Source organism: Eleutherodactylus coqui, chromosome 1, assembly GCF_035609145.1.
Source record: "Eleutherodactylus coqui strain aEleCoq1 chromosome 1, aEleCoq1.hap1, whole genome shotgun sequence".
NCBI classification, from domain to species: Eukaryota; Metazoa; Chordata; class Amphibia; order Anura; family Eleutherodactylidae; genus Eleutherodactylus; species Eleutherodactylus coqui.
This window is the reverse complement of record NC_089837.1, coordinates 499701295-499723941: the sequence shown is the minus strand read 5'-3', so window position 1 is coordinate 499723941 and position 22647 is coordinate 499701295. Positions and strand designations below refer to the sequence as shown.

At 32.3% G+C, this 22647-nt stretch overlaps 1 protein-coding gene across 1 annotated transcript in view; it reads right to left on the bottom strand.

Annotated features, from left to right (window-relative positions):
• The window catches only part of NOX4 (NADPH oxidase 4), a 176707-nt gene extending 174891 nt beyond the window's left edge, over nt 1–1816 (bottom strand). The window contains exon 1 of the mRNA XM_066587077.1: nt 1400–1816. Coding sequence (XP_066443174.1) covers nt 1400–1456 — 57 coding nt within the window. The 5' untranslated portion in view covers nt 1457–1816. The remainder of the gene's footprint in view (nt 1–1399) is intronic.
• Between the last annotated feature and the right edge of the window lie 20831 nt (nt 1817–22647).

Genomic DNA, 22647 nt, shown 5'->3' with positions numbered 1-22647 from the left:
CCAAGAAGATGCTAAATAACTGGTACCTTATATAAATGTATCAATGTATCACATGTGTAAACTATTAATGCTACTAGAGGGGTATATTCCCACAGGGAGAATTTGCTGCAGAGTTTCCGCAGCAGAAAATTCCGCAACAATATCTGTGCCTTTTCACGCTAATTTTTACTGATTTCTTTTTTTGATTCGCTATAATTGAAGAGGTGAAACCTGCTGAGGATCTGCATCAAAATCCACACAAAGTGGTGAGGATTTCTATACGGATTTTGGAACAGATTTTCCCAGTGTCGAAACCTAAGTCCATATGGGCCGGATACACCGCGGGAACATTCTGCAGCGAATCTGCAGCAATCTGGGAGGAAGCAAGACTAATCGGAATTTGGTACTGTGGATTTTACTGCGGATTATGGAAAAAAAATGCTTTTAGAAAAAGTAAATGGCTTTGCAATCCGATTTTGACATCAATGTGAAGAATTTACAACAGATCTGCACACAATCCATAGCATTCTTTTGAATGGTTTAATACACACGTGCGATGCAATGCGGGAAACAAATCACAGCACATCCTATCTTTGGACATTCCTCCGCGTCACAGCACCCATTGTTTCTAATGGGACCGGCGGCAGCATCCCTCAATATGCTAGGTGCACGCACTGCAATGCGATGTCCCCCCATTGAAAACAAAGGGAGAAACTCCACGCTCCTCACTTTGGGGAAGTAGCAATTCTCTGCCATTGCTTACAGCTATTGCGGATGAATCGCATCTTCCACGAAGTAATGCGAAGCGGTTTTGATATAATATATATCTGCGACACACAAATCTCACGCGATTTTATCACCCGTGTGAAGCCGGCCTTAAGCAAGAATAGAACATACAATTATTTTTTTCTATCTCAGACTATTGGTTAGAGAGAAACTTCACTCATTGGTTAGAGAGAAACACATAATTGAAATCGATTGGTCCTTTTCATGCACAGTCTCTGACTATATGGCAATTGTGTGATAATCGCCCATGTGAATGCCCCCTTAAATACCTATGGATTTAGAAAACTGCAGCAGAATATCTGCTTTAACACCTCCAATGTGGATGTGGACTAACAGTATTTATCCTCAAAGGCTGTAGAGTAAACAGTCATCCTCAACTGGTTACTCTACAGCCTTTTGTAGAATTGCAGCTCCTCACATAATGGGAACTGTAGTCTCATTAAGTTACGGGTTGGGGACGGTCATCAAGGGGTGTCACTAAAAATGTTTTTTAAAAAAAGTCATACATTTACTATAATACATTCACAGCGCAAAACTTTTCAAAGTTCCTAAAAGTTTCCTGCAATAACATATAATAATCACATATTTAAAAAAATCTTTCAGATGGTGGAAAACAATAGAAAATCCCTCCTACCAGAAAGAGGTGCTTGAAGCCTTCATTGTAGAGCCAGCTGTTACAAGGTATAGCCATCCTGCTGTCTTGCTCCAGCAGTAGTGTAATCAATCCACAATGGTCAATGCTCTGGCCCCAGCTGCAGGAGACTGCTTCCTGTGTTCTCCCCTGTGATCTTCATGTCTATATATTCCCAGCCCTGTGTAACGATCACCATCCCCAAGTCTCACCCTGTGGTTAATGGTGTGGGAAAGGCAGCATTGTCTACAAAAGGGAATCATCAGCAGCCGTCACTGCACTCAAACTGCAAACTTTGTTTAGCCAAACTGTTTGAAAACTGTCAGGAAAAGTTTATAAAGTTTGGAGATTCCATGGTAGACACAATGTATCAAGTGTAAGAAAGTAGTCAACATAGATAGGCTAGAATGTTGCCCATAATCGCAGGAAACCAGCCCTCATCCAATCTTTCCATATCTCTGGATGGCTGGCTAACTTTTTCCATTCAGATATAGTTTAACAAAGAGGAGGGATAAGGAGAAGGGGGGCCACCAGCTACAGAAGCCTTGAGGGTTCAGTTTTTTTGTACAGATGTATGCTTTTCCCCAGCTAAAAATAAAGACTTCGTTCTCAGTACAAAAGACAAAACAGGAAATGTAAGTAATAATAAAAATAAACATAGAAATATATGGTAAGGTAAAATACAAAGGTTCAGATACATGAAATGAGTATAAAATACAATAGTAATACAATTCGAAAAGTGTATACATAATTAGATGTGAACAATAAAAAAGGCATTCAATATAAACAAAAAAACTACTGTATGATTCTGCACCATATGTACAAAAATATAAATACTATAATACCCTGTTATGTACAAGAAAACACCTACTATAATACTGCCACCTAAGAACAAGGATATAACTACTATAATACTGCCTCATATAAACCAGAATATAACTACTATAATACTGCCCCCCTATGTACAAGAATATAACTACTATAATACTGCCTCCTATGTACAAGAATATAACTACTATAATACTGCCTCCTATGTACAAGAATATAACTACTATAATACTGCCCCCTGTGTACAAGAATATAACTACTATAATACTGCCCCCTGTGTACAAGAATATAACTACTATAATACTGCCCCCCTATGTACAAGAATATAACTACTATAATACTGCTACTTATGTACAAGAATATAACTACTATAATACTGCCCCTATGTACAAGCATATAACTACTATAATACTGCCTCCTATGTACAAGACTATAACTACTATAATACTGCCTCATATAAACCAGAATATAACTACTATAATACTGCCCCCCTATGTACAAGAATATAACTACTATAATACTGCCTCCTATGTACAAGAATATAACTACTATAATACTGCCACCTATGTACAAGAATATAACTACTATATTACTGCCTCCTATGTACAAGAATATAACTACTATAATACTGCCCCCTATGTACAAGAATATAACTACTATAATACTGCCTCCTATGTACAAGAATATAACTACTATAATACTACCCCCTATGTACAAGAATATAACTACTATAATACTGCTCCTATGTACAGGAATATAACTACTATAATACTGCCCCCTATGTACAAGAATATAACTACTATAATATTGCCCCCAATGTACAAGAATATAACTACTATAATACTGCCCCCTTTGTACAAGAATAAAACTACTAAAATACTGCCCCCTATGTACAAGTATATAGCTACTATAATACTGCCCCCTATGTACAAGAATATAACTACTATATTACTGCCCCCTATGTACAAGTATATAACTACGATAATACTGCCCCCTATGTACAAGAATATAACTATAATAATACTGCTCCTATGTACAAGAATATAACTACTATAATACTGGCTCCTATGTACAAGAATATAACTACTATAATACTGTCCTCTATGTACAAGAATATAACTACTATAATACTGGCTCCTATGTACAAGAATATAACTACAATAATACTGCTCCCTATGTACAAGAATATAACTACTATAATACTGCCCCCCTATGTACAAGAATATAACTACTATAATACTGCCTCCTATGTACAAGAATATAACTACTATAATACTGCCACCTATGTACAAGAATATAACTACTATATTACTGCCTCCTATGTACAAGAATATAACTACTATAATACTGCCCCCTATGTACAAGAATATAACTACTATAATACTGCCTCCTATGTACAAGAATATAACTACTATAATACTGCCCCCTATGTACAAGAATATAACTACTATAATACTGCTCCTATGTACAGGAATATAACTACTATAATACTGCCCCCTATGTACAAGAATATAACTACTATAATATTGCCCCCAATGTACAAGAATATAACTACTATAATACTGCCCCCTTTGTACAAGAATAAAACTACTCAAATACTGCCCCCTATGTACAAGTATATAGCTACTATAATACTGCCCCCTATGTACAAGAATATAACTACTATATTACTGCCCCCTATGTACAAGTATATAACTACGATAATACTGCCCCCTATGTACAAGAATATAACTATAATAATACTGCTCCTATGTACAAGAATATAACTACTATAATACTGGCTCCTATGTACAAGAATATAACTACAATAATACTGCTACCTATGTACAAGAATAAAACTACTAAGATACTGCCCCCTATGTACAAGTATATAGCTACTATAATACTGCCCCCTATGTACAAGAATATAACTACTATATTACTGCCCCCTATGTACAAGTACATAACTACGATAATACTGCCCCCTATGTACAAGAATATAACTATAATAATACTGCTCCTATGTACAAGAATATAACTACTATAATACTGGCTCCTATGTACAAGAATATAACTACAATAATACTGCTCCCTATGTACAAGAATATAACTACTATAATACTGTCCTCTATGTGCAAGAATATAACTACTATAATACTGCCTCCAATGTACAAGAATATAACTACTATAATACTGCTTCTATGTACAATAATATAACTACTATAATACTGCCTCCAATTTACAAGAATATAACCACTATAATACTGCCCCTATGTACAAGAATATAACTACTATAATACTGTCCCCTATGTACAAGAATATAACTACTATAATACTGCTCCCTATGTACCAGAATATAACTACTATAATACTGCCCCCTATGTACAAGAATATAACTACTATAATACTGCTCCTATGTACAGGAATATAACTACTATAATACTGCCCCCTATGTACAAGAATATAACTACTATAATATTGCCCCCAATGTACAAGAATATAACTACTATAATACTGCCCCTCTGTACAAGAATATAACTACTAAAATACTGCCCCCTATGTACAAGAGTATAACTACTATAATACTGCAGCCTATGTACAAGTATATGACTACTATAGTACTGCTCCCTATGTACAAGAATATAACTACTATAATACTGCTCCCTATGTACAAGAATATAACTACGATAATACTGCCTCCTATGTACAAGAATTTAACTATTATAACACTGATCCTATGTACAAGAATATAACTACTATAATACTGTCTCCAATGTGCAAGAAAATAACTACTATAATACGGCTTCTATGTACAATAATATAACTACTATAATATTGTCTCCAATGTACAAGAATATAACTACTATAATACTGCCCCCTATGTACAAGAATATAACTACTATAATACTGCCCCCTGTGTACAAGAATGTAAGTACTATAATACTGCCCCCTATGTACAAGAATATAACTACTATAATACAGCTTCCTATGTACAAGAATATAACTACTATAATACTGCCCCTATGTACTAGAATATAACTATTATAATACTGCCTCCTATGTACAAGAATATAACTCCTATAATACTGCTCCCCCTATGTCCAAGAATATAACTACTATAATACTGCCCCCTATGTACAAGAATATAATTACTATAATACTGCCCCCTATGTACAAGAATATAAGTACTATAATACTGACCCCTATGTACAAGAATATAACTACAATAATACTGCCCCTATGTACAAGTATATAACTACTCTAATACTGCCCTCTATGTACAAGAATATAACTATTGCAATACTGCTCACTATGTACAAGAATATAACTGCTGCAATACTGCACACTATGTACAAGAATATAACTACTATAATACTGCTCCCTATGTACAAGGATATAAGTACTATTATACTGCTCCCTATGTACAAGAATATAACTACTATAATACTCCTCCCTATGTACAAGAATATAACTACTATAATACTGCTCCTATGTACAAGAATATAACTTCTATAGTACTGACCCCTATGTAGAAGAATATAACTACTATAATACTGCCCCCTATGTACAAAAATATAACTACTATTATTTTGCCCCTATGTACAAGAATATAACTATTATAATACTGTCCCCGATGTAGAAGAATATAACTACTATAATACTGCCCATATGTACAAGAATATAACTACTATAATACTGCCCCTGTGTACAAGAATATAACTACTATACTACTGCCCCCTATATACCAGAATATAACTACTATAATACTACCCCCTATGTACACGAATATAACTACTCTAATACTGCCCCCTATGTACAAGAATATAACTACTATAATACTACCCCCTATGTATACGAATATAACTACTATAATACTGCCTCCTATATACAAGAATATAACTACTATAATACTGCCCCCTATGTACAAGAATATAACTACTATAATACTGTCCCCTATGTACAAAAATATAACTACTATAATACTGCTCCCTATGTTCAAGAATATAACTACTATAATACTGCCTACTATGTACAAGAATATAACTACTATAATACTGCCCCCTATGTACAAGAATATAACTACTATAATACTGTCCCCTATGTACAAGAATATAACTACTATAATACTGCCCCCTATGTACAAGAATATAACTACAATAATACTGCTCCCTATGTACAAGAATATAACTACTATAATACTGTCCTCTATGTGCAAGAATATAACTACTATAATACTGCCTCCAATGTACAAGAATATAACTACTATAATACTGCTTCTATGTACAATAATATAACTACTATAATACTGCCTCCAATTTACAAGAATATAACCACTATAATACTGCCCCTATGTACAAGAATATAACTACTATAATACTGTCCCCTATGTACAAGAATATAACTACTATAATACTGCTCCCTATGTACCAGAATATAACTACTATAATACTGCCCCCTATGTACAAGAATATAACTACTATAATACTGCTCCTATGTACAGGAATATAACTACTATAATACTGCCCCCTATGTACAAGAATATAACTACTATAATATTGCCCCCAATGTACAAGAATATAACTACTATAATACTGCCCCTCTGTACAAGAATATAACTACTAAAATACTGCCCCCTATGTACAAGAGTATAACTACTATAATACTGCAGCCTATGTACAAGTATATGACTACTATAGTACTGCTCCCTATGTACAAGAATATAACTACTATAATACTGCTCCCTATGTACAAGAATATAACTACGATAATACTGCCTCCTATGTACAAGAATTTAACTATTATAACACTGATCCTATGTACAAGAATATAACTACTATAATACTGTCTCCAATGTGCAAGAAAATAACTACTATAATACGGCTTCTATGTACAATAATATAACTACTATAATATTGTCTCCAATGTACAAGAATATAACTACTATAATACTGCCCCCTATGTACAAGAATATAACTACTATAATACTGCCCCCTGTGTACAAGAATGTAAGTACTATAATACTGCCCCCTATGTACAAGAATATAACTACTATAATACAGCTTCCTATGTACAAGAATATAACTACTATAATACTGCCCCTATGTACTAGAATATAACTATTATAATACTGCCTCCTATGTACAAGAATATAACTCCTATAATACTGCTCCCCCTATGTCCAAGAAAATAACTACTATAATACTGCCCCCTATGTACAAGAATATAATTACTATAATACTGCCCCCTATGTACAAGAATATAAGTACTATAATACTGACCCCTATGTACAAGAATATAACTACAATAATACTGCCCCTATGTACAAGTATATAACTACTCTAATACTGCCCTCTATGTACAAGAATAAAACTATTGCAATACTGCTCACTATGTACAAGAATATAACTGCTGCAATACTGCACACTATGTACAAGAATATAACTACTATAATACTGCTCCCTATGTACAAGGATATAAGTACTATTATACTGCTCCCTATGTACAAGAATATAACTACTATAATACTCCTCCCTATGTACAAGAATATAACTACTATAATACTGCTCCTATGTACAAGAATATAACTTCTATAGTACTGACCCCTATGTAGAAGAATATAACTACTATAATACTGCCCCCTATGTACAAAAATATAACTACTATTATTTTGCCCCTATGTACAAGAATATAACTATTATAATACTGTCCCCGATGTAGAAGAATATAACTACTATAATACTGCCCATATGTACAAGAATATAACTACTATAATACTGCCCCTGTGTACAAGAATATAACTACTATACTACTGCCCCCTATATACCAGAATATAACTACTATAATACTACCCCCTATGTACACGAATATAACTACTCTAATACTGCCCCCTATGTACAAGAATATAACTACTATAATACTACCCCCTATGTATACGAATATAACTACTATAATACTGCCTCCTATATACAAGAATATAACTACTATAATACTGCCCCCTATGTACAAGAATATAACTACTATAATACTGTCCCCTATGTACAAAAATATAACTACTATAATACTGCTCCCTATGTTCAAGAATATAACTACTATAATACTGCCTACTATGTACAAGAATATAACTACTATAATACTGCCCCCTATGTACAAGAATATAACTACTATAATACTGTCCCCTATGTACAAGAATATAACTACTATAATACTGCCCCCTATGTACAAGAATATAACTACAATAATACTGCTCCCTATGTACAAGAATATAACTACTATAATACTGTCCTCTATGTGCAAGAATATAACTACTATAATACTGCCTCCAATGTACAAGAATATAACTACTATAATACTGCTTCTATGTACAATAATATAACTACTATAATACTGCCTCCAATTTACAAGAATATAACCACTATAATACTGCCCCTATGTACAAGAATATAACTACTATAATACTGTCCCCTATGTACAAGAATATAACTACTATAATACTGCTCCCTATGTACCAGAATATAACTACTATAATACTGCCCCCTATGTACAAGAATATAACTACTATAATACTGCTCCTATGTACAGGAATATAACTACTATAATACTGCCCCCTATGTACAAGAATATAACTACTATAATATTGCCCCCAATGTACAAGAATATAACTACTATAATACTGCCCCTCTGTACAAGAATATAACTACTAAAATACTGCCCCCTATGTACAAGAGTATAACTACTATAATACTGCAGCCTATGTACAAGTATATGACTACTATAGTACTGCTCCCTATGTACAAGAATATAACTACTATAATACTGCTCCCTATGTACAAGAATATAACTACGATAATACTGCCTCCTATGTACAAGAATTTAACTATTATAACACTGATCCTATGTACAAGAATATAACTACTATAATAATGTCTCCAATGTGCAAGAAAATAACTACTATAATACGGCTTCTATGTACAATAATATAACTACTATAATATTGTCTCCAATGTACAAGAATATAACTACTATAATACTGCCCCCTATGTACAAGAATATAACTACTATAATACTGCCCCCTGTGTACAAGAATGTAAGTACTATAATACTGCCCCCTATGTACAAGAATATAACTACTATAATACAGCTTCCTATGTACAAGAATATAACTACTATAATACTGCCCCTATGTACTAGAATATAACTATTATAATACTGCCTCCTATGTACAAGAATATAACTCCTATAATACTGCTCCCCCTATGTCCAAGAATATAACTACTATAATACTGCCCCCTATGTACAAGAATATAATTACTATAATACTGCCCCCTATGTACAAGAATATAAGTACTATAATACTGACCCCTATGTACAAGAATATAACTACAATAATACTGCCCCTATGTACAAGTATATAACTACTCTAATACTGCCCTCTATGTACAAGAATATAACTATTGCAATACTGCTCACTATGTACAAGAATATAACTGCTGCAATACTGCACACTATGTACAAGAATATAACTACTATAATACTGCTCCCTATGTACAAGGATATAAGTACTATTATACTGCTCCCTATGTACAAGAATATAACTACTATAATACTCCTCCCTATGTACAAGAATATAACTACTATAATACTGCTCCTATGTACAAGAATATAACTTCTATAGTACTGACCCCTATGTAGAAGAATATAACTACTATAATACTGCCCCCTATGTACAAAAATATAACTACTATTATTTTGCCCCTATGTACAAGAATATAACTATTATAATACTGTCCCCGATGTAGAAGAATATAACTACTATAATACTGCCCATATGTACAAGAATATAACTACTATAATACTGCCCCTGTGTACAAGAATATAACTACTATACTACTGCCCCCTATATACCAGAATATAACTACTATAATACTACCCCCTATGTACACGAATATAACTACTCTAATACTGCCCCCTATGTACAAGAATATAACTACTATAATACTACCCCCTATGTATACGAATATAACTACTATAATACTGCCTCCTATATACAAGAATATAACTACTATAATACTGCCCCCTATGTACAAGAATATAACTACTATAATACTGTCCCCTATGTACAAAAATATAACTACTATAATACTGCTCCCTATGTTCAAGAATATAACTACTATAATACTGCCTACTATGTACAAGAATATAACTACTATAATACTGCCCCTATGTACAAGAATATAACTACTATAATACTGTCCCCTATGTACAAGAATATAACTACTATAATACTGCCCCCTATGTACAAGAATATAACTACAATAATACTGCTCCCTATGTACAAGAATATAACTACTATAATACTGTCCTCTATGTGCAAGAATATAACTACTATAATACTGCCTCCAATGTACAAGAATATAACTACTATAATACTGCTTCTATGTACAATAATATAACTACTATAATACTGCCTCCAATTTACAAGAATATAACCACTATAATACTGCCCCTATGTACAAGAATATAACTACTATAATACTGTCCCCTATGTACAAGAATATAACTACTATAATACTGCTCCCTATGTACCAGAATATAACTACTATAATACTGCCCCCTATGTACAAGAATATAACTACTATAATACTGCTCCTATGTACAGGAATATAACTACTATAATACTGCCCCCTATGTACAAGAATATAACTACTATAATATTGCCCCCAATGTACAAGAATATAACTACTATAATACTGCCCCTCTGTACAAGAATATAACTACTAAAATACTGCCCCCTATGTACAAGAGTATAACTACTATAATACTGCAGCCTATGTACAAGTATATGACTACTATAGTACTGCTCCCTATGTACAAGAATATAACTACTATAATACTGCTCCCTATGTACAAGAATATAACTACGATAATACTGCCTCCTATGTACAAGAATTTAACTATTATAACACTGATCCTATGTACAAGAATATAACTACTATAATACTGTCTCCAATGTGCAAGAAAATAACTACTATAATACGGCTTCTATATACAATAATATAACTACTATAATATTGTCTCCAATGTACAAGAATATAACTACTATAATACTGCCCCCTATGTACAAGAATATAACTACTATAATACTGCCCCCTGTGTACAAGAATGTAAGTACTATAATACTGCCCCCTATGTACAAGAATATAACTACTATAATACAGCTTCCTATGTACAAGAATATAACTACTATAATACTGCCCCTATGTACTAGAATATAACTATTATAATACTGCCTCCTATGTACAAGAATATAACTCCTATAATACTGCTCCCCCTATGTCCAAGAATATAACTACTATAATACTGCCCCCTATGTACAAGAATATAATTACTATAATACTGCCCCCTATGTACAAGAATATAAGTACTATAATACTGACCCCTATGTACAAGAATATAACTACAATAATACTGCCCCTATGTACAAGTATATAACTACTCTAATACTGCCCTCTATGTACAAGAATATAACTATTGCAATACTGCTCACTATGTACAAGAATATAACTGCTGCAATACTGCACACTATGTACAAGAATATAACTACTATAATACTGCTCCCTATGTACAAGGATATAAGTACTATTATACTGCTCCCTATGTACAAGAATATAACTACTATAATACTCCTCCCTATGTACAAGAATATAACTACTATAATACTGCTCCTATGTACAAGAATATAACTTCTATAGTACTGACCCCTATGTAGAAGAATATAACTACTATAATACTGCCCCCTATGTACAAAAATATAACTACTATTATTTTGCCCCTATGTACAAGAATATAACTATTATAATACTGTCCCCGATGTAGAAGAATATAACTACTATAATACTGCCCATATGTACAAGAATATAACTACTATAATACTGCCCCTGTGTACAAGAATATAACTACTATACTACTGCCCCCTATATACCAGAATATAACTACTATAATACTACCCCCTATGTACACGAATATAACTACTCTAATACTGCCCCCTATGTACAAGAATATAACTACTATAATACTACCCCCTATGTATACGAATATAACTACTATAATACTGCCTCCTATATACAAGAATATAACTACTATAATACTGCCCCCTATGTACAAGAATATAACTACTATAATACTGTCCCCTATGTACAAAAATATAACTACTATAATACTGCTCCCTATGTTCAAGAATATAACTAATATAATAATGCCTACTATGTACAAGAATATAACTACTATAATACTGCCCCCTATGTACAAGAATATAACTACTATAATACTGTCCCCTATGTACAAGAATATAACTACTATAATACTGCCCCCTATGTACAAGAATATAACTACAATAATACTGCTCCCTATGTACAAGAATATAACTACTATAATACTGTCCTCTATGTGCAAGAATATAACTACTATAATACTGCCTCCAATGTACAAGAATATAACTACTATAATACTGCTTCTATGTACAATAATATAACTACTATAATACTGCCTCCAATTTACAAGAATATAACCACTATAATACTGCCCCTATGTACAAGAATATAACTACTATAATACTGTCCCCTATGTACAAGAATATAACTACTATAATACTGCTCCCTATGTACCAGAATATAACTACTATAATACTGCCCCCTATGTACAAGAATATAACTACTATAATACTGCTCCTATGTACAGGAATATAACTACTATAATACTGCTCCCTATGTACAAGAATATAACTACTATAATATTGCCCCCAATGTACAAGAATATAACTACTATAATACTGCCCCTCTGTACAAGAATATAACTACTAAAATACTGCCCCCTATGTACAAGAGTATAACTACTATAATACTGCAGCCTATGTACAAGTATATGACTACTATAGTACTGCTCCCTATGTACAAGAATATAACTACTATAATACTGCTCCCTATGTACAAGAATATAACTACGATAATACTGCCTCCTATGTACAAGAATTTAACTATTATAACACTGATCCTATGTACAAGAATATAACTACTATAATACTGTCTCCAATGTGCAAGAAAATAACTACTATAATACGGCTTCTATGTACAATAATATAACTACTATAATATTGTCTCCAATGTACAAGAATATAACTACTATAATACTGCCCCCTATGTACAAGAATATAACTACTATAATACTGCCCCCTGTGTACAAGAATGTAAGTACTATAATACTGCCCCCTATGTACAAGAATATAACTACTATAATACAGCTTCCTATGTACAAGAATATAACTACTATAATACTGCCCCTATGTACTAGAATATAACTATTATAATACTGCCTCCTATGTACAAGAATATAACTCCTATAATACTGCTCCCCCTATGTCCAAGAATATAACTACTATAATACTGCCCCCTATGTACAAGAATATAATTACTATAATACTGCCCCCTATGTACAAGAATATAAGTACTATAATACTGACCCCTATGTACAAGAATATAACTACAATAATACTGCCCCTATGTACAAGTATATAACTACTCTAATACTGCCCTCTATGTACAAGAATATAACTATTGCAATACTGCTCACTATGTACAAGAATATAACTGCTGCAATACTGCACACTATGTACAAGAATATAACTACTATAATACTTCTCCCTATGTACAAGGATATAAGTACTATTATACTGCTCCCTATGTACAAGAATATAACTACTATAATACTCCTCCCTATGTACAAGAATATAACTACTATAATACTGCTCCTATGTACAAGAATATAACTTCTATAGTACTGACCCCTATGTAGAAGAATATAACTACTATAATACTGCCCCCTATGTACAAAAATATAACTACTATTATTTTGCCCCTATGTACAAGAATATAACTATTATAATACTGTCCCCGATGTAGAAGAATATAACTACTATAATACTGCCCATATGTACAAGAATATAACTACTATAATACTGCCCCTGTGTACAAGAATATAACTACTATACTACTGCCCCCTATATACCAGAATATAACTACTATAATACTACCCCCTATGTACACGAATATAACTACTCTAATACTGCCCCCTATGTACAAGAATATAACTACTATAATACTACCCCCTATGTATACGAATATAACTACTATAATACTGCCTCCTATATACAAGAATATAACTACTATAATACTGCCCCCTATGTACAAGAATATAACTACTACAATACTGTCCCCTATGTACAAAAATATAACTACTATAATACTGCTCCCTATGTTCAAGAATATAACTACTATAATACTGCCTACTATGTACAAGAATATAACTACTATAATACTGCCCCCTATGTACAAGAATATAACTACTATAATACTGTCCCCTATGTACAAGAATATAACTACTATAATACTGCCCCCTATGTACAAGAATATAACTACAATAATACTGCTCCCTATGTACAAGAATATAACTACTATAATACTGTCCTCTATGTGCAAGAATATAACTACTATAATACTGCCTCCAATGTACAAGAATATAACTACTATAATACTGCTTCTATGTACAATAATATAACTACTATAATACTGCCTCCAATTTACAAGAATATAACCACTATAATACTGCCCCTATGTACAAGAATATAACTACTATAATACTGTCCCCTATGTACAAGAATATAACTACTATAATACTGCTCCCTATGTACCAGAATATAACTACTATAATACTGCCCCCTATGTACAAGAATATAACTACTATAATACTGCTCCTATGTACAGGAATATAACTACTATAATACTGCCCCCTATGTACAAGAATATAACTACTATAATATTGCCCCCAATGTACAAGAATATAACTACTATAATACTGCCCCTCTGTACAAGAATATAACTACTAAAATACTGCCCCCTATGTACAAGAGTATAACTACTATAATACTGCAGCCTATGTACAAGTATATGACTACTATAGTACTGCTCCCTATGTACAAGAATATAACTACTATAATACTGCTCCCTATGTACAAGAATATAACTACGATAATACTGCCTCCTATGTACAAGAATTTAACTATTATAACACTGATCCTATGTACAAGAATATAACTACTATAATACTGTCTCCAATGTGCAAGAAAATAACTACTATAATACGGCTTCTATGTACAATAATATAACTACTATAATATTGTCTCCAATGTACAAGAATATAACTACTATAATACTGCCCCCTATGTACAAGAATATAACTACTATAATACTGCCCCCTGTGTACAAGAATGTAAGTACTATAATACTGCCCCCTATGTACAAGAATATAACTACTATAATACAGCTTCCTATGTACAAGAATATAACTACTATAATACTGCCCCTATGTACTAGAATATAACTATTATAATACTGCCTCCTATGTACAAGAATATAACTCCTATAATACTGCTCCCCCTATGTCCAAGAATATAACTACTATAATACTGCCCCCTATGTACAAGAATATAATTACTATAATACTGCCCCCTATGTACAAGAATATAACTACTATAATACTGACCCCTATGTACAAGAATATAACTACAATAATACTGCCCCTATGTACAAGTATATAACTACTCTAATACTGCCCTCTATGTACAAGAATATAACTATTGCAATACTGCTCACTATGTACAAGAATATAACTGCTGCAATACTGCACACTATGTACAAGAATATAACTACTATAATACTGCTCCCTATGTACAAGGATATAAGTACTATTATACTGCTCCCTATGTACAAGAATATAACTACTATAATACTCCTCCCTATGTACAAGAATATAACTACTATAATACTGCTCCTATGTACAAGAATATAACTTCTATAGTACTGACCCCTATGTAGAAGAATATAACTACTATAATACTGCCCCCTATGTACAAAAATATAACTACTATTATTTTGCCCCTATGTACAAGAATATAACTATTATAATACTGTCCCCGATGTAGAAGAATATAACTACTATAATACTGCCCATATGTACAAGAATATAACTACTATAATACTGCCCCTGTGTACAAGAATATAACTACTATACTACTGCCCCCTATATACCAGAATATAACTACTATAATACTACCCCCTATGTACACGAATATAACTACTCTAATACTGCCCCCTATGTACAAGAATATAACTACTATAATACTACCCCCTATGTATACGAATATAACTACTATAATACTGCCTCCTATATACAAGAATATAACTACTATAATACTGCCCCCTATGTACAAGAATATAACTACTATAATACTGTCCCCTATGTACAAAAATATAACTACTATAATACTGCTCCCTATGTTCAAGAATATAACTACTATAATACTGCCTACTATGTACAAGAATATAACTACTATAATACTGCCCCCTATGTACAAGAATATAACTACTATAATACTGTCCCCTATGTACAAGAATATAACTACTATAATACTGCCCCCTATGTACAAGAATATAACTACAATAATACTGCTCCCTATGTACAAGAATATAACTACTATAATACTGTCCTCTATGTGCAAGAATATAACTACTATAATACTGCCTCCAATGTACAAGAATATAACTACTATAATACTGCTTCTATTTACAATAATATAACTACTATAATACTGCCTCCAATTTACAAGAATATAACCACTATAATACTGCCCCTATGTACAAGAATATAACTACTATAATACTGTCCCCTATGTACAAGAATATAACTACTATAATACTGCTCCCTATGTACCAGAATATAACTACTATAATACTGCCCCCTATGTACAAGAATATAACTACTATAATACTGCTCCTATGTACAGGAATATAACTACTATAATACTGCCCCCTATGTACAAGAATATAACTACTATAATATTGCCCCCAATGTACAAGAATATAACTACTATAATACTGCCCCTCTGTACAAGAATATAACTACTAAAATACTGCCCCCTATGTACAAGAGTATAACTACTATAATACTGCAGCCTATGTACAAGTATATGACTACTATAGTACTGCTCCCTATGTACAAGAATATAACTACTATAATACTGCTCCCTATGTACAAGAATATAACTACGATAATACTGCCTCCTATGTACAAGAATTTAACTATTATAACACTGATCCTATGTACAAGAATATAACTACTATAATACTGTCTCCAATGTGCAAGAAAATAACTACTATAATACGGCTTCTATGTACAATAATATAACTACTATAATATTGTCTCCAATGTACAAGAATATAACTACTATAATACTGCCCCCTATGTACAAGAATATAACTACTATAATACTGCCCCCTGTGTACAAGAATGTAAGTACTATAATACTGCCCCCTATGTACAAGAATATAACTACTATAATACAGCTTCCTATGTACAAGAATATAACTACTATAATACTGCCCCTATGTACTAGAATATAACTATTATAATACTGCCTCCTATGTACAAGAATATAACTCCTATAATACTGCTCCCCCTATGTCCAAGAATATAACTACTATAATACTGCCCCCTATGTACAAGAATATAATTACTATAATACTGCCCCCTATGTACAAGAATATAAGTACTATAATACTGACCCCTATGTACAAGAATATAACTACAATAATACTGCCCCTATGTACAAGTATATAACTACTCTAATACTGCCCTCTATGTACAAGAATATAACTATTGCAATACTGCTCACTATGTACAAGAATATAACTGCTGCAATACTGCACACTATGTACAAGAATATAACTACTATAATACTGCTCCCTATGTACAAGGATATAAGTACTATTATACTGCTCCCTATGTACAAGAATATAACTACTATAATACTCCTCCCTATGTACAAGAATATAACTACTATAATACTGCTCCTATGTACAAGAATATAACTTCTATAGTACTGACCCCTATGTAGAAGAATATAACTACTATAATACTGCCCCCTATGTACAAAAATATAACTACTATTATTTTGCCCCTATGTACAAGAATATAACTATTATAATACTGTCCCCGATGTAGAAGAATATAACTACTATAATACTGCCCATATGTACAAGAATATAACTACTATAATACTGCCCCTGTGTACAAGAATATAACTACTATACTACTGCCCCCTATATACCAGAATATAACTACTATAATACTACCCCCTATGTACACGAATATAACTACTCTAATACTGCCCCCTATGTACAAGAATATAACTACTATAATACTACCCCCTATGTATACGAATATAACTACTATAATACTGCCTCCTATATACAAGAATATAACTACTATAATACTGCCCCCTATGTACAAGAATATAACTACTATAATACTGTCCCCTATGTACAAAAATATAACTACTATAATACTGCTCCCTATGTTCAAGAATATAACTACTATAATACTGCCTACTATGTACAAGAATATAACTACTATAATACTGCCCCCTATGTACAAGAATATAACTACTATAATACTGTCCCCTATGTACAAGAATATAACTACTATAATACTGCCCCCTATGTACAAGAATATAACTACAATAATACTGCTCCCTATGTACAAGAATATAACTACTATAATACTGTCCTCTATGTGCAAGAATATAACTACTATAATACTGCCTCCAATGTACAAGAATATAACTACTATAATACTGCTTCTATGTACAATAATATAACTACTATAATACTGCCTCCAATTTACAAGAATATAACCACTATAATACTGCCCCTATGTACAAGAATATAACTACTATAATACTGTCCCCTATGTACAAGAATATAACTACTATAATACTGCTCCCTATGTACCAGAATATAACTACTATAATACTGCCCCCTATGTACAAGAATATAACTACTATAATACTGCTCCTATGTACAGGAATATAACTACTATAATACTGCTCCCTATGTACAAGAATATAACTACTATAATATTGCCCCCAATGTACAAGAATATAACTACTATAATACTGCCCCTCTGTACAAGAATATAACTACTAAAATACTGCCCCCTATGTACAAGAGTATAACTACTATAATACTGCAGCCTATGTACAAGTATATGACTACTATAGTACTGCTCCCTATGTACAAGAATATAACTACTATAATACTGCTCCCTATGTACAAGAATATAACTACGATAATACTGCCTCCTATGTACAAGAATTTAACTATTATAACACTGATCCTATGTACAAGAATATAACTACTATAATACTGTCTCCAATGTGCAAGAAAATAACTACTATAATACGGCTTCTATGTACAATAATATAACTACTATAATATTGTCTCCAATGTACAAGAATATAACTACTATAATACTGCCCCCTATGTACAAGAATATAACTACTATAATACTGCCCCCTGTGTACAAGAATGTAAGTACTATAATACTGCCCCCTATGTACAAGAATATAACTACTATAATACAGCTTCCTATGTACAAGAATATAACTACTATAATACTGCCCCTATGTACTAGAATATAACTATTATAATACTGCCTCCTATGTACAAGAATATAACTCCTATAATACTGCTCCCCCTATGTCCAAGAATATAACTACTATAATACTGCCCCCTATGTACAAGAATATAATTACTATAATACTGCCCCCTATGTACAAGAATATAAGTACTATAATACTGACCCCTATGTACAAGAATATAACTACAATAATACTGCCCCTATGTACAAGTATATAACTACTCTAATACTGCCCTCTATGTACAAGAATATAACTATTGCAATACTGCTCACTATGTACAAGAATATAACTGCTGCAATACTGCACACTATGTACAAGAATATAACTACTATAATACTTCTCCCTATGTACAAGGATATAAGTACTATTATACTGCTCCCTATGTACAAGAATATAACTACTATAATACTCCTCCCTATGTACAAAAATATAACTACTATAATACTGCTCCTATGTACAAGAATATAACTTCTATAGTACTGACCCCTATGTAGAAGAATATAACTACTATAATACTGCCCCCTATGTACAAAAATATAACTACTATTATTTTGCCCCTATGTACAAGAATATAACTATTATAATACTGTCCCCGATGTAGAAGAATATAACTACTATAATACTGCCCATATGTACAAGAATATAACTACTATAATACTGCCCCTGTGTACAAGAATATAACTACTATACTACTGCCCCCTATATACCAGAATATAACTACTATAATACTACCCCCTATGTACACGAATATAACTACTCTAATACTGCCCCCTATGTACAAGAATATAACTACTATAATACTACCCCCTATGTATACGAATATAACTACTATAATACTGCCTCCTATATACAAGAATATAACTACTATAATACTGCCCCCTATGTACAAGAATATAACTACTATAATACTGTCCCCTATGTACAAAAAAATAACTACTATAATACTGCTCCCTATGTTCAAGAATATAACTACTATAATACTGCCTACTATGTACAAGAATATAACTACTATAATACTGCCCCCTATGTACAAGAATATAACTACTATAATACTGTCCCCTATGTACAAGAATATAACTACTATAATACTGCCCCCTATGTACAAGAATATAACTACAATAATACTGCTCCCTATGTACAAGAATACAACTACTATAATACTGCTCCTATGTACAAGAATATAACTACTGTAATACTGCTCCTATGTACAAGAATATAACTACTATAATACTGCCTCCAATGTACAAGAATATAACTACTATAATACTGCTTCTATGTACAATAATATAACTACTATAATACTGCCTCCAATTTACAAGAATATAACCACTATAATACTGCCCCTATGTACAAGAATATAACTACTATAATACTGTCCCCTATGTACAAGAATATAACTACTATAATACTGCTCCCTATGTACCAGAATATAACTACTATAATACTGCCCCCTATGTACAAGAATATAACTACTATAATACTGCTCCTATGTACAGGAATATAACTACTATAATACTGCCCCCTATGTACAAGAATATAACTACTATAATATTGCCCCCAATGTACAAGAATATAACTACTATAATACTGCCCCTCTGTACAAGAATATAACTACTAAAATACTGCCCCCTATGTACAAGAGTATAACTACTATAATACTGCAGCCTATGTACAAGTATATGACTACTATAGTACTGCTCCCTATGTACAAGAATATAACTACTATAATACTGCTCCCTATGTACAAGAATATAACTACGATAATACTGCCTCCTATGTACAAGAATTTAACTATTATAACACTGATCCTATGTACAAGAATATAACTACTATAATACTGTCTCCAATGTGCAAGAAAATAACTACTATAATACGGCTTCTATGTACAATAATATAACTACTATAATATTGTCTCCAATGTACAAGAATATAACTACTATAATACTGCCCCCTATGTACAAGAATATAACTACTATAATACTGCCCCCTGTGTACAAGAATGTAAGTACTATAATACTGCCCCCTATGTACAAGAATATAACTACTATAATACAGCTTCCTATGTACAAGAATATAACTACTATAATACTGCCCCTATGTACTAGAATATAACTATTATAATACTGCCTCCTATGTACAAGAATATAACTCCTATAATACTGCTCCCCCTATGTCCAAGAATATAACTACTATAATACTGCCCCCTATGTACAAGAATATAATTACTATAATACTGCCCCCTATGTACAAGAATATAAGTACTATAATACTGACCCCTATGTACAAGAATATAACTACAATAATACTGCCCCTATGTACAAGTATATAACTACTCTAATACTGCCCTCTATGTACAAGAATATAACTATTGCAATACTGCTCACTATGTACAAGAATATAACTGCTGCAATACTGCACACTATGTACAAGAATATAACTACTATAATACTGCTCCCTATGTACAAGGATATAAGTACTATTATACTGCTCCCTATGTACAAGAATATAACTACTATAATACTCCTCCCTATGTACAAGAATATAACTACTATAATACTGCTCCTATGTACAAGAATATAACTTCTATAGTACTGACCCCTATGTAGAAGAATATAACTACTATAATACTGCCCCCTATGTACAAAAATATAACTACTATTATTTTGCCCCTATGTACAAGAATATAACTATTATAATACTGTCCCCGATGTAGAAGAATATAACTACTATAATACTGCCCATATGTACAAGAATATAACTACTATAATACTGCCCCTGTGTACAAGAATATAACTACTATACTACTGCCCCCTATATACCAGAATATAACTACTATAATACTACCCCCTATGTACACGAA